Source organism: Peromyscus leucopus, chromosome 12 (genome assembly GCF_004664715.2).
Source record: "Peromyscus leucopus breed LL Stock chromosome 12, UCI_PerLeu_2.1, whole genome shotgun sequence".
Classification (NCBI taxonomy): domain Eukaryota; kingdom Metazoa; phylum Chordata; class Mammalia; order Rodentia; family Cricetidae; genus Peromyscus; species Peromyscus leucopus.
This window is the reverse complement of record NC_051073.1, coordinates 60,906,642-60,920,504: the sequence shown is the minus strand read 5'-3', so window position 1 is coordinate 60,920,504 and position 13,863 is coordinate 60,906,642. Positions and strand designations below refer to the sequence as shown.

Here is a 13,863-nt window from a genome sequence, read left to right as displayed (position 1 = left end):
CCACGTTTGTCTTTCCCTTGAATGCTAAAGTGCGGCTTATTGCACAGAGGAAATGAACGTGATTGCCACATTAGGGTGGGGCTACAGCATTGCTTTCTGATCAATATCTATAATGGGAAACGGAATCGTTCTTTCTGGAGACATCTCAAAAGAGCCGAGAGCCACATGTTCGGTCTGAACGAGGTCTACTCTGCCTGAGCCTGGGCTGTGGACCAAAAGACCCTGCAGAATTCTTTCCAGGTGTGTGGGATGGAGGTTATCCAAAAATGCCAACTGTCTGTCATTGCCCTCCCGCGTGCCAGATTCTTCCAGAGTGACTCTACCCAGTCTTTGCAGGCCCAGTCTCATCCTCTGTGGATTTGGACCGGCTCCAGCATCATGACAGTTGCCCTGCCGGGGTCAAGTCTGGTATATCCCACCGCCAGCAGCAGGTGCTCCCTGGCCTGAGCCCCTCTTCTGTGCTTCCCTCTGCAGGGCGGCCCATCAAGTTTGCTCACTCCATCTGTGAGGCTGGCATGGCTGAGCTCCACATCCAGGATGCCCTGCCAGAGGACCGCGGGACCTACACCTGTCTGGCTGAGAATGCCCTGGGACAGGTGTCCTGCAGCGCCAGGGTCACCGTCCAAGGTAGGATCCTTCAAGCGCTTTTTTTCCCTGTCTGCTTTGAAGGAAGAATGCTTTTATAGACCATAGGATTCCTGGCCCGAATTCAAGGAGCAGAAGCATAAATGGAATTGTGGTTGCTGGCAGGCAGCTGCGGAAGCAGAGTGGCTGCTGGGACATCTTAGGGACAAAGGAGAAGTGACATGGACAGTCCTGAGCACAAGCGTGAAGTGGAACGCCTGATATCCCAGCCCTAGGGAGGGCGAGGCAGGACGATCCTGAGTTCCAAGCCAACCTGAGGTGCATAGTAAGACCCCGTCTCCAAGGAAAGGAAGGAGGAAAGAAATGGAAGAGGGAGGGGAGAGAAGGGAAGACCCTGACCCTGAAGGCAGGCAGATGGAAGAGACAGTCTCTGGCAACCCACAGTAACAGGAGTGTGTCTCGAATCCCTTAACCCCACTGGGCCCTGGGGACACACCAGGGAAAGAGACGAGGGTCCCCTGACTAGATGGAAGCTCTCCCTCTGGAACAAGAAAACCACCTGCACTGCAAGATGTGCCCTTAACATGCAGCGGCCTCACAAAAGGCTCTGTGCCCTGAGGTGCTCGCGAGGCAGCAGGTCCTGAGACTTCTGAAGGTTTCCCCTCACCAGCCTGGTGCCGAGGAATCTGATTCTCACAGTCTGCCATTGATCAGGCCAGCACTTAGTCCCCGGGAATCACCGTGAATCATTAGGCTTGAGACTCGCCTTTCTGGGCTGGGGCTCTGTATGGTGGTTGTTTCCAGGAAGAGAGGGTGATTCTAAGGTCCAGGACCCTCAGGTAACCCTGATTCCCACCTTTCCTTAGCCTGTGCCCCCAGCTCCTGAGAGTGACTGGGTCCTCTGGGTGCTTAGATGGGGTAGAGTGTGCCTGCCTTCCCTGCCAGCCAAGAAGAAAACCCTACCTCATTTCTTTTGTCCCCCTAAAATTCATGCTTCTTAGGACAGTCCTCTTGTAGTGTGGATAGTCACGTTCTGGAAGGCTGTGTGAGATGGTATCACAGAAGAAGGCACAAAATGCATTCTGCCTCCTCTATCTCTTCAGCTCCACCACCTCACAGAGACCCCTGGGGCTCAGGGCAGAGTGTTGTCCTTGTCTTATACAGAAGGGTCTAGTGGCCTTGACATCAGTGGATCTTGGCCAGCACACTACCCCAGGAGAGCAGGTAAAGCGGCATCTGAGCCCAGGCCCTGGAACCAAGGCCCAGGTCACCCCGTAGAGGCCCTTTCTCAGAGTACACCTCCCCTGGCCCAAAGCAGAAGGCTAGCCACAAAGGGAAAGGCACCGTCCTTCCCTAGGGCAAAGGGAGCTGTCACTAACAGAGAATGTGGTCCATGTCTGCCCTGTGTGGCCATCTGCCAGGAGGGACTTGGATTTCTCTGAAGAAATGCCTCTGTGTGGAGTCATGTGTGAACCAGCCTGCCCCTTCCTTTCCAGGAAGCCTTCCACACTGGGGTCAGAGCTGGCGGTGGCCCAGGGCCCGTGAGATCTTCTCTGGTACACACCCATAACCCACTTATCTCTAGAGTGGCATGGCTGCTGGGGACCCCGGGGGACCGTGGTATGAGACTTCCAAGGAAGCACAGAAGTTCACGGCCTGGTCTTGGAGGCCCAGGGGGGCAGCTCTCCCATCTTCCCCGAGGCTAGCCGGTCTGTAGTGGGCAGGAAAGGACAAATGGCATGGGATAGACCAGTTCACCCAGTCTTGTATCTGGTAGTCAGCTAATTTAATCCAGCATATCTTCAGTTGTTTGTGTTTTAAGTGCATTAGAGACGCAGCTACGCTAACAGTCTCTGTGGGCTAAGGCGGGGGTGGGGGGTCTTCAGATGAAGGATGGGAAACTCGGGGGTATCCCCCTGACTCCTGAGTGTTGGGAAGGCCGCACGATTGCCCGTCTAAGTGTGTTGTAAAGCAAACGGGGGGGGGGGGTTGGGGGGGTGGGTGAGCTGTAGCACAGCCCCACCAGGTCCTCTCCGTCTGCTGTCAGCAGCCTGGTGAGTGAGCGCCCTCCTGGGTGGGGGAGGTACTGACCTTTCCAAGGCAGACCGAGGCTCCCAACCATAAATGGAAAACAAGGCTGAGAGACAACCACGCTCGGGCCCCGGTACGAGACTTCTCTGCACAGGGCTGGCAGAGTACACCTGGCACAGTGACATTTCTGGCGCCCTGCCCCAAGGTGCTCTGGAGGTTCCAGGCCGTGTCTCGCACCCTCCTCGGCTTTGGAGTTCTGCTGACTTTCGTGGCTGCTCCTTTGGCTCCAGCCCCGCTGGGAGATGTTAAGGGACTTACTCCATGCTGCCTCATCTGCTGAGCCACCCTTCCCCAGGCCTGCTTCTGTCACTCAATGTGGCATCATGGAAAGTGTCAATACAAAGCCAGAGCCTGGCCTGAATTCCATTCATTGCTTTCTAGACTTGTCACCTGGGTGTCCACTCCCCAGGTGTCCCCTTCCTCTGTGTGACATGGGGGACACTGGGAATCACGGTACTGTGAGGATTAAATGAATTGTCCCCCCCAAACTGTAGAGTGCTCCATATGTGCTGTTGTGATGGGTGTCCAAACTTTAAACAAGTCGGATTATCCCAGGGAGTGATTTTTACCAAAGAATCAACAACTCGCTGCAGTATCATCTGTCTGCTTGGTGAAGGGCAGAGAGGGCTGGAAGTTGGTGGTCTGCCTGTCTACGCAGCCACAGACCAAGTGAGAGAGACCCGAGGAATTGGTTCCAACTGACTTGAGCCAGCCGTGGGCTCACGTGCCGCACCTTGAGGCTCTGACCACAAGGTGGCACAATGCAGCAACGCATTGCCCTCCGCCTGCCGTTTCCCCTGTGAGGAACTGGGTGTGCAGCCCTCCTGCCAGACTAGGGCTCTGCCCCTGAGCGCCCCGCAGGTTCTGTGCTGAAGAGCAGACAGGGGGACCCTTCCTCGGCGCTTGATCCTTTTATAGAGGCGTCACAGTCTTTCAGAGCGCTGGCCCAGCACTCTGAGCTGTTCGGCTCGTCTCTGCAGCGCTAAAGCCTAGCTAGCTCCCACCGATGTCACTTTCTCCCAGAAGCCCTCCCTGCTCGCCCCAGAAGAAGCCCTGCGAACACCGTGCCTGCCTTGTCGCATTCATTTACCAAAAGTCTTTGCCGAGTACCTGCTTCCATCTGGTCTGGGGACACTAAAACGCAGGCCCGCCCTCGCCCCGCTTACCCTCTGAGGGAGAGGGTGGCAACAGTCAAGTCATGGCTTAACTTCACAGGCCGACACATGCTTTTGAGAAAATGAATGGAGGGCTGAGGATGTTGCTCAGTGGTAGAGAGCATGTCCGCCATCCCTACCTCCCTGCGCTGGATCCCCAGCATCACACACACACACACACACACACACACACACTCACACACACACACATACACACACACACACACACACACACACACACACAATTTTATTTACAAAACTGAACAGGGAACAGAATTAGACAAAGGCAGACGGGATGCTGTTCTAGGTGGGCAGCAGGCCGCACAGCAAGTGCAAAGGCCCTGAGGTAGGAGCAAGACCGGCCTGGTCAACGTGGCCATTGTGGCTGAGCCAAGGGAACGGGTAGCAGGGTAGCAACATACTGGGGTGGGGTGGGGCAGGGATGTATCATGCAGGGCCTCAAGGTTAAGAGACATTTGCTCTAAGTGTCTTTTTAAGTATCTGCAATCTTCCTGCAGGGAGACTCCTTGTCTTCCTGATACTGTATGTAACTCAGGACCTGTCCTGTGAGCTCCTGTGACCGGTGAGCAGCGACTGAAAGGGCATTGGGGTGGGTGAGTCCTCCTCACATGCAGAGAGGCGTTCCCTCGACTTCCCCACTTGTCTAGGGTCTGGGTGCCCTGAAACTTTCAGGAGACCTGTGAGGGAGACCAGCTCCCTCTTTTTCCCCCAGGGTGCTCTTGAGGAGGGAGAAGTGAGAAGTTCGTAGATAGAAGTATAGAGGAGAGAGACAGTTAGAAACACAGGGTAGCTCGGGAGGGCCTGGGTCCTAATCCACCAGCCCCTTCCAAAGGCCTTATAAAGGAATGCCAAGGGTGGAGCAAAAGACCCCCCCCCCAGCACAGCCAAGTGCAGACCATCCCAGACACCTGGTGACCTTGCATGTGGTCCAGCCATCCCCTAATGCAGCCCTGCTGTGTAAAGCAAGCTCGGATCTCACTAGAACCTTTGTGGGCTCCCACAGACCTGCAAATTAGCTCTCACGAGCCCCTCAACAAATATGCCTGTTTCCTTTCTCTCCAGGCTAGGAGAAAGACCATCCCCATTATTAACCAGGCGACATAATCTTCCTTCCACACCAAATAAATAAATAAATAAATAAATAAATAAATAAATAAATAAATAAATAATGGAATCTAATGGATGATGAGTCCGACTTCCTACAGTGTCCTGGAAGATCTAGAAACAGTCACTAACTTCCTGTGTCAGGACTGAGTCATGGGCAGGGGGCCTTCCCTGGGCTAGGATATTTTCAATTTAACACACACACACACACACACACACACACACACACACACACATACACACACACACACAGTATCTATGTCAAGGCTAAATTCTTAAGCAACAAGATACATTAATAATCTGCTAATTGTACCTATTTTGACATAGTTTCTCCACTGATTTGTTTGCTCAACTAAAGGCATGCTGGGCCTGTGAGAGGACGTAAAATGTGGGTAAGGTGAAAAGAAAAAAAAATCTGATGAAAAAAATGCTCTCTGAGGACATTTGTTAGAGGGTTTGTTTGATGAAGAGTCCCTAGGGGGGAGACAACAGGCCCCTCAAAGCAGCCATGTTCTTGACTCTGAACACCTAGGTGTGTGGCAGCTCCCAGCCTCCTCTGCTCATCCCAAGTGTGTACGTGAACTTTGTACCCTGTGTCATCTGTCCGCTGGCATAAGTCATGGACCCTGCCCTCTGTCCTCTGAGCACACCGGCAACCATTTTAACCCTTACGTTTTGGCTAAAGAGAGACTCCTTGTAGGAGAAGAGACATTACTGTCTTTAACCTGTTTTTTGTTTTGTTTTGTTTTGTTGGTTTTGTTTTTTGTTTTTAAAGTATCCTGAGAACCTTAGTGTGCCCAAGCATCTGCTCACAGCCTTTGAAACATAAGATAAGTAGTGAGTTTAGTGTCCAATCAGTGCATGGCCAGCATTTTCCTTTTCTGCTGACGGAGGCCTTCACACTGCAGGGGGGCTGGCGGGCCCGGATGTGTCCATCTGGTACAAAGCTTAGAGCTGGAGCCTCGCTTTGCTAATTGGACAATTACAGAGGCTCCTAACTGTCCACTTTGACAGCCCCCATTTCCTGGCTTGCAGACCTTGGCCAAAAATACCGTCCAGAATGAAAGCCTTGTGCTCCCGGTGGCAAGATGTGCCCCAGTTATGACAGCACAAACAGCAGTGTGGTTTCCAGGCCTCGCTGGCACAGAACTCTGGGGGTTTGGATGCTGCGCCTGCCTGTTTGGAGTGCGATTATAACTGCTAAGACCTTAAGAAGGCTGAGGTTGTGGGGGTCCCTGCCTCTCATCTCGGAGCCCATCATTACTGGTCAGAGCTCTTCTCCGAGATGTCATAGGTTGTAATCCATTCATTCTTTTCCTTGCACACTTCTCTTCCCATTTGCTTCTTCGGTTCTGGAGAAGTCAGCAGAAGCAAGGCAGGCCAAAACTGCCATAAAAACAGCCCGGTGCTGACCTTCCAAGACGGTCCTATTGGGTTAGAGACAGACTTTTGTTCAAGGGAATTCAGATACCTCCCCGGGGATTTATAGCTTGCCAAAAGCTCTGGAAATGGGAAGGGGCTGGGCTGCCTTCCTGCAAGGCCAAGAAACCAAGCCCTGGAATGTGGGAGAGGAGGCACTAGTCCCTGATGCGGGGACCGCACTGCATTTTGGAGCACCAAATAAAGGGAGGAGGAGATTGGCTGTAGATGCCCCTCAGTTGGTGATTTATTGGATTTCCATAGAGTAACAGGGTTGAGAGGGAATCCAGTTTGCTGTTAAAATGGCATTTTTGCATCGTGGTAGCTAAGGGAAATGGCTCCTGTTCAAAGAACTAAAGAGAGTCTTTAGTAGATCCAAGATAAAGGCCAACATGTCCGTTGAACGCACATTTGGATCCATAAACTCAGGGCTTCGGCGGGCAGCAGGCTGACCAGCATAGGTTGTCCACGGGTGGCGGGGGGGGGGGGTCATGATGGTTTTAAGGAGAGATTCAGAATGAGTTGTTTTTCCTACTAAACTCGTAGAGAGTTGGAGAAGGACCGTAGAGGGAAGAAAAAGGGAAATAGTTACAGTGTACCAGATGATGCTGCTGCCAGGACCAGCCACCTGGGCGAAGGCTATGGAAGGTTCTTTATGCCAGGCCCGGGAAGAGTCGAAGGCTTTACTGGCTCAGGTTCGAGGAACAGCTGGTACTGCTTATTGTACCGGACCGGGTGGGTGAGCGACGCAGCGAGCTGCCGTATCCTGTGGGCACTGGACTTTCTCCAGAAGTTCCCCAAAACGTGGCGTCTGTTCTGAAGTCCCTGCCGGTCGGTATCTTCAAGGGGGAGCTTTGACAGGACAGTTGGAATTGTGCAGACAGGGTGGCTAGCTGCAGTGCATCTCACCGCATTTTTTTTGTGCGACTTTACAGACGAAGAAGCCTAATGCTTCGAGGGATTAAGTCAGCTGCTGTGTGCGTGGGCGGCACCTGTTTCCCTACCTCCAAATGTTTACTCATCTCTGTCTTCCACCTTTCCTTCCCGTTCTTTCTCTCTATTCCTTCCTTCCTTCCTCCGACTTCCTTCTCTGAAGTCCTGTTGACAGCTTTCATCTGTCCAGCATCATTTTCCCATGTCTGTGAGCTGCTTTATCAGCAGCTCATCCGTGGTCATGTTTTCCTTTCCACTGAAGGGCAGGCTGGGCCCTTCCCTTCTCTCAGTGGAGCAGTGGCTGTCTGTTCAGTGTTGGACGCAGGGACCAAGAACCAGAGGAACAGATAAATTCACCTTGGATGGTTAGTCTGAGACTAGTGAGCTGTGGCTCTGGCTCTCCTGGCCTCTAGAAGGACAACCTCTCCGAGCTTGCTCTCGGTGGGAGCAGGAAGCATCACTGTGGGAAAAGCTAGAGGTATATTTAGTCTAGCCCCACTGGAGCTGGATACAGGCATCTCTCCCTGGTCCCAGTGATTCCTCCCTCCGAGTCTGTGTACTGTGGGAGGCCAGTGCCTGCCTCCCAGATGAGGAAGGCTGGGGTTCTCTCACCCCTGAGGCTGGCTTCCTGTTGTGACCTCAAAGCAAGACATTCCCAGCATAGTGGATCTCTGAGCTAACAGGCAGCCCTGGGGGGTATTTGTGTGGTATTATTTGGGCGGCCTGCCTCTGTTCTTAGATCCACAGAGAAAGCAAGAAGCCTGACCCAGTCAATTGCATTCTCAGGCCTATAGGCCACTGCAGCCCTGGAGAGTCAGGAAGCCACCTTCCTGTGTTGAGTGGGAGTGTGCCCACCAAGAACCTTGTCAGGGACTCTTTCAGCTTTATCTCCATGGCTGCTGTTGAGTCCTGGTTTGGATACTTGTTTGTTGTCATCTGGTGGACCCTGTTCAATCAAAACAGCCAGTAGGATTCAAAAAAGCAGAGCATTTGTTTTTATACTGACTAGTGTTAGATATTGTTGTGGGGTCTTTTAAGACAGGCCCTTGAACTCGCTATGTAGCCGAGGAGGATGAATTTGAATCTCTTCTGCCTCACTCTCTAGGCTGCTAGGAGGCATGGGCATGCACTGCTATGCCCAGCTTTAGGTGGTTCTGGGGATTGAAGTCAGCTTAAGTCATGCACTCTACCAACCGGGCTGTATCCCCAGCCCCACGGCCGTTTTTTCGTATAGTTTCCTTGAATTGTCTGAAAGTCCTGCCGCGGAATCACGTATACAGTAGACTAAACTCATCAGTATCGTATTTCCGTTGTTGATAATAGCTAACCACACATATGCACAGTGCCCCCTTTCGCCTGACTTGTTTCTGCTCTGCTTTCTCTCCGTTGTCAAGAATCTACTGTGTGAATGAGCTGCAATGTGCCTGTCCTCGGTGGCACTGTCCCAGCTCACTGTGGCCAGTGCTGGGGAATGTTGGTTCCCTTTGGAGAGGCGCCGATGGTGTGTCCTGCCTTGTCCTCAGGAGGCCTGGGCCCTCGGTCATGGTCAACCTGCTCTGGCTCCATGACCCTGGTTGGCTTTTTGCCTTAACACATCTTGGGATGACTTTAAGTATGATGGGTAGTTATAGTTGGTTATTTTTTTTTTCACTCTTTGGGGACCTGCCACTCAGTTCCCAAATAAATATATGGAGTCTTCTTCTTAGTTATGAATGCCTGGCCTTAGCTTACTTGTTTCTAGCCAGCTTTTCTAACTTGAATTATTCCGTTTCTCTTTAACTACATTTTGCCTCAGGGCTTTTTACCTTTGTTTATTCTATATGTCTTTCTTTCCATCTTACTCCGTGACTGGCTGGGTGACTGGGTGGCTGGGCCCTGATGTCTTCCTCTCCTTCTCCTTTTCTCATTCCTCCCCCTTTTCTCTTCTTCCTCTTTTGTTTATTCTCTCTGCCTGCCAGTCCCGCCTAAGCTCTCTCTCCTGCCTAGCTATTGGCTGTTCAGCTCTTTATTAGACCAATCAGGTGTTTTAGACAGGCACAGTAACACAGCTTCACAGAGTTAAACAAATGCAACATAAAAGAATGCAACACATCTTTGCATCGTTAAACAAATATTTCACAGCATAAATAAATGTAACATATTTTAAAGTAATATCCCACAGCAGGTAGTGGTTTGGGACTTGGGTTCAAAGAGCTAGTTCAGGCTCCTTTTCTCTGGGTGTCCGAAAGAAGCCACTGACTGGGAACCCAAGGCCCTCTCTGTCTTCTTCGGCATGTGTTTATAGGAAGGTTGGTCCATTTTCTCACCCCATGAAGAACGTGGGCTTATTGACTACTGTTCACTGGCCTGAATTCATGATCACCATAACCCGTGTGATTCCCCCTGCACCTGCTGGGAAGAGTCGAAACAAACAGGAAACCAGCCCGAGGGGTTGAGAACAGATTAGTTCCCATCATTCTGTTCTTCCTTCCCTTATCACTGTAGGACTAACAGGAAGAAAGAACAGGGCCAGGGGCTGTGGCTGCCCTGGATCTAAAGCGTGAGCTGTGGTTCCTCTCATTCCTCACCTGGGGAGATGCAGCAGAACTCCATTAATTTACTTTGAGATCCGTCTTATGGTGTCTCCAAGCATGACATCACAGAACTTGGGCCGTAAATAAATAAATAAATAGATAGATAGATAAATAAGTAAGTAAATAAATAAATAAATAAAGCGAGTGAGTCAGTAATCATCAGGGAGGGCTCAAGATCCCCTGCTTCTTAGGATGCCATTGATAATGAATGTGGGCAATCCTGATGTAGGATGGTTCAACTTGGGATTTTCAACTTTATGATGGTGTAAAAGCCACACACCTTTGATAGAAATTCACTTCAAATTTTAAACTTTGAATTTGAGTGTTTCCTGAGATCGCAATATGAGCTATGGCAAGGAGCAGAAAGACCCAGTCGGCTTTGTGGCCTCAGGATCAAACATCCAGTCCTCTACAGTGAGCTGTGTTGCTGAGCTGGGATGCTCCGTAGGGTGGGTTCACCAAATGCATATTTGCCATATGCTACTTTTTTTAAGCTTATAGTAAGTTTATAGGAAATCCTTGTAAGTTGAGCATCTGTGGACGCACATATTATTTTCACATTCTGTCTTCAAAACCCCCTGAAGCCCTGAGATGACACAGCCCCTAGAGACAGATGAAGATGTGGGGCTTCAGGTAGAGGCAGAGACCCACTTATGGTCAAGATCTGGCTCCAAGTCTAGGTTTCTGTCCTGTGCTGGCTAGTTGTTGTTTTGTTTTTTATCAAGTTGCCACAAGCGCCGGGCGGTGGTGGCGCACGCCTTTAATCCCAGCACTCGGGAGGCAGAGCCAGGCAGATCTCTGTGAGTTCGAGGCCAGCCTGGGCTACCAAGTGAGCTCCAGGAAAGGCGCAAAGCTACACAGAGAAACCCTGTCTCGAAAAACAAAAAAAACAAAAAAACAAAAAAAAACAGAAAGCAGACTAAGCTAGCCATAAGGAACAAACCAGTAAGCAGTGTTCCTCCATGGCCTCTGTTTCAGTTCCTGCTTTGTGTTTCAGTCCTGACATTCCCTGGTGCTGGAGTATGACCTGAGTTATAAGCTGAAATACACCTTTTCCTTCCCAAGTTGGTTTCGAACATGGTCTCTTGTCCAGCTATGGGGGACAGACACTCAGGCCTCAGATCCTGCAAGCTCCCAGTCCACCATCCCTCATGGCCCTTCTCAGCAACTGGGGCAGGGTGGGGGTTACAGACAGATCCTTAGACCCCAGCAACCAAGATCCACAGGGTACTGTGGCTTTATTGGGGCCCCAGGTGAAGGAACAGGCAGTAGGGAGATCGGAGAGAGAATGGCCTGGAAGAGCAGACAGCCACCAGCTGGAAGACGAGCAAGCTGGAATTTGGATGTTCCTGCAGCACCCAGAAGGAATTCCAGTCCATCTGTGCGGAGCTCCATGGTTTGGGCTGATAGGCAGAGAGGCAGGAACAGGGAGTCCTCTGGAGAGGGGAAAACATTTTGTCCTCAAGCCCTCTCAATCTGTGCAAGACAGGAAATTCCTCAACCCTCCGGAGGCAGCCAGCTTTCCTGACGGCGGCGGCAGCCCAGGCAGGGACATGAGGTAGATTTGTGCGTTTCCAATACAGGTTCCGTAAGTCCACCCCCACAGCCTCCTGCCGGGACCCCTCCAGCAGCTGCACTCCATCAAAAGGGAATTCTTGAGATGGGGGCCGGGGATCAAGAACCCTACCTGGTGGCCAGAGGTGGGATGGAGTTTATCTGTCTTAGCTGCTCTTGTGTGCCTGCGTCTTATCCCCGCTTACACCAGCTCTGAGGAAGCTTTATTCTGACCTTTATTCAACCCTCTGAGCCTCATCTTTCCACTATCCCAGGCCTTCACCTGGTAGAGAGAACACCCTGGAAACTATCCCCAGAGTTCCAGAGTTTGAAAGAAGGTTTGGAATTTGTTTCCCTATGATGTTGGAGACCCAAAATACCAGAGTCCTCCCTTGCAACTTTTAAGTTAGAGATATTCCCGCGTGTTTAGTGTGGTTCCTGTTGAAACAAATTACCCAAAGATGGATACTTTGTAAAGTAAAGAGGTTTCTCTTAGCTCCTCCTTCTGGAGGTCAGAGAGCAACACACAGCTATTTTCACAGGTCTTGAGGAAAGCTTCTTGCTCTGTCGTGTCATAGCTAGGACGCGGTAGAAGTGGGTGCGTGTAATAATGTGTGCTGAGACAGAACAATACAGCTCTCACTGTAGGAACACCCTGCTCTCACGTTGACCAATCCAGTCCCATGAGACCCAGCTCCCTCCTTAGAGAACTAACCCAGTATCCAAAGAACTTCATCGATCTCTTGAGAAAGTCTCTAATCCTTTCATAAGGTGGTGTCTCCACAACCTAATCACCTCTCAGAGGGCCCCTTTCCAACGCCTCCATATTGAAAGTGCAAGTTCATCTTGACCCTCAAGAACCATGTAGAACCCTTGCCTATCTCAGGCCCTGAGTGTGATACCCAATACTACAAACAAACAAAAAGTAGTAATTTGATGCTGTTCGCCTGAGTTGTGTTAAGTTGACACCATAGGACCTGTCCTGCTAGTCTTACGCTCTCCAGGGTGGAGGGTGGGGGATGGGGAGCTGTAGGAGAGGATAGACACTGGGGACCGGCTGGGCTGAAGCCAGCTTGGGGGAGGATGGCAAGCTTAAGGAAAAGGCCTTCTGTCAATCTGTCTCCTCAGAGAGCCGAGTAGGGGGTGGACTAGGCCTGGCCCAGAGAGCTGTGCTGGTCTTTGCCCTTAGCCAGCACATTCCCTTCGTCCCTCCCCCAGATTTCACTGAAGTATTATGAAAGTACAGTAAGCTGCATGTATTTTAGGAGTTGAACTTAATGAGTTTATATCCATGAGGAGACATTTACCCCGAACTAAAAAGTGACCATTTCTGTTTCCCTTAAGCATTCCTTAGTGTTCTTTCCTAATCCATCTCCCACCCCCTGCTTCAGGCACCCACTGATATGCTTTCTGGCGCTCTAGTGTGATTGTGTGTGTGTGTGTGTGTGTGTGTGTGTGTGTGTGTATAGAGAGAGAGAGAGAGAGAGAGAGAGAGAGAGAGAGAGAGAGAGAGAGAGAGAGAGAGAATGAATCCAGAGCCTTACCCAGGCGAGGTTACTCTCAATCACCGAGTCACATCCCACCCTGTAGTTTTCCTTTGTTTAGTTGAGACATGGTCTTACCCAAGCTGGCCTTAAACCCACTACTCTCCTGCCTCAGGCTCCTGAGTGTAGGGATTAGAGGTGTGTGTTGCCATACCCAGCTTTTAGCTTACTTTTCAAAAAGGGAACGGGTTTGGAAGTAGAGGTTGGTAGGATAGTATGTATTTATGTATGGGATTCCGGATTTGAGTTAGAGCCCATTCCCTATGGTGGGACGCCTTCCTCAGCCTTGGTGCAGGGGGAAGGGGCTTAGTCCTGCCCCAACTTGGTATGCCAGCCTGTGTTGACTACCCAGGGGAGGTCTTGCCCCCTATGAGGAGTGAATGGGGGAGGATGGGATGGGGGAAGGTGTGGGGGGGACTGGAGAAGGGGAGGGAGGGGGAACAGTGGTTGGTATAATGAAAAAAAATTAAATAAAAAATAATAAAAAGGAGGGGATGGGGAGCAGAAGAAAGAGTAGAATTGTTCTGTTTACCGTGTGTGTTGTACACATATATCATGTCTTGCAAGAGTAAGAAGAAACCAAGCATTGTTTACTTCTGGGGAGACCGTGCCAGGGAGCTTGGAAGGGAGACTTTACATAGACCCTTCGGCATCTTTTGAATTCTGTGCCATGTGAGTGAATCACTTCATTCAAGAGAGTGAAGAGAATTTAAGGGGGAAATCTTCATGAAGATGCCAAGGGTGAGCTTCCTCCTGGAGGTTCCCCCGAGGAAGCTGAGCTTGTTTGCACAGGATTCCCTGGAACCCCATTGTTTAGTCTCTGCTGTCAGGCGAGAGCACTGTCCCGTCAAGCAGTGACATGGGACATACCTCGTCCCAGTGATC

At 50.9% G+C, this 13,863-nt stretch overlaps 1 protein-coding gene across 3 annotated transcripts in view; it reads left to right on the top strand.

Moving 5' to 3' along the window:
• Mylk (myosin light chain kinase) overlaps positions 1 to 13,863 on the top strand; it is a 182,268-nt gene that overhangs the window by 70,850 nt on the left and 97,555 nt on the right. For all 3 annotated transcript variants that reach the window (XM_037209783.1, XM_037209782.1, XM_028886325.2), the window contains exon 10: positions 475 to 627. In XM_037209783.1, coding sequence (XP_037065678.1) covers positions 475 to 627 — 153 coding nt within the window. The remainder of the gene's footprint in view (positions 1 to 474; positions 628 to 13,863) is intronic.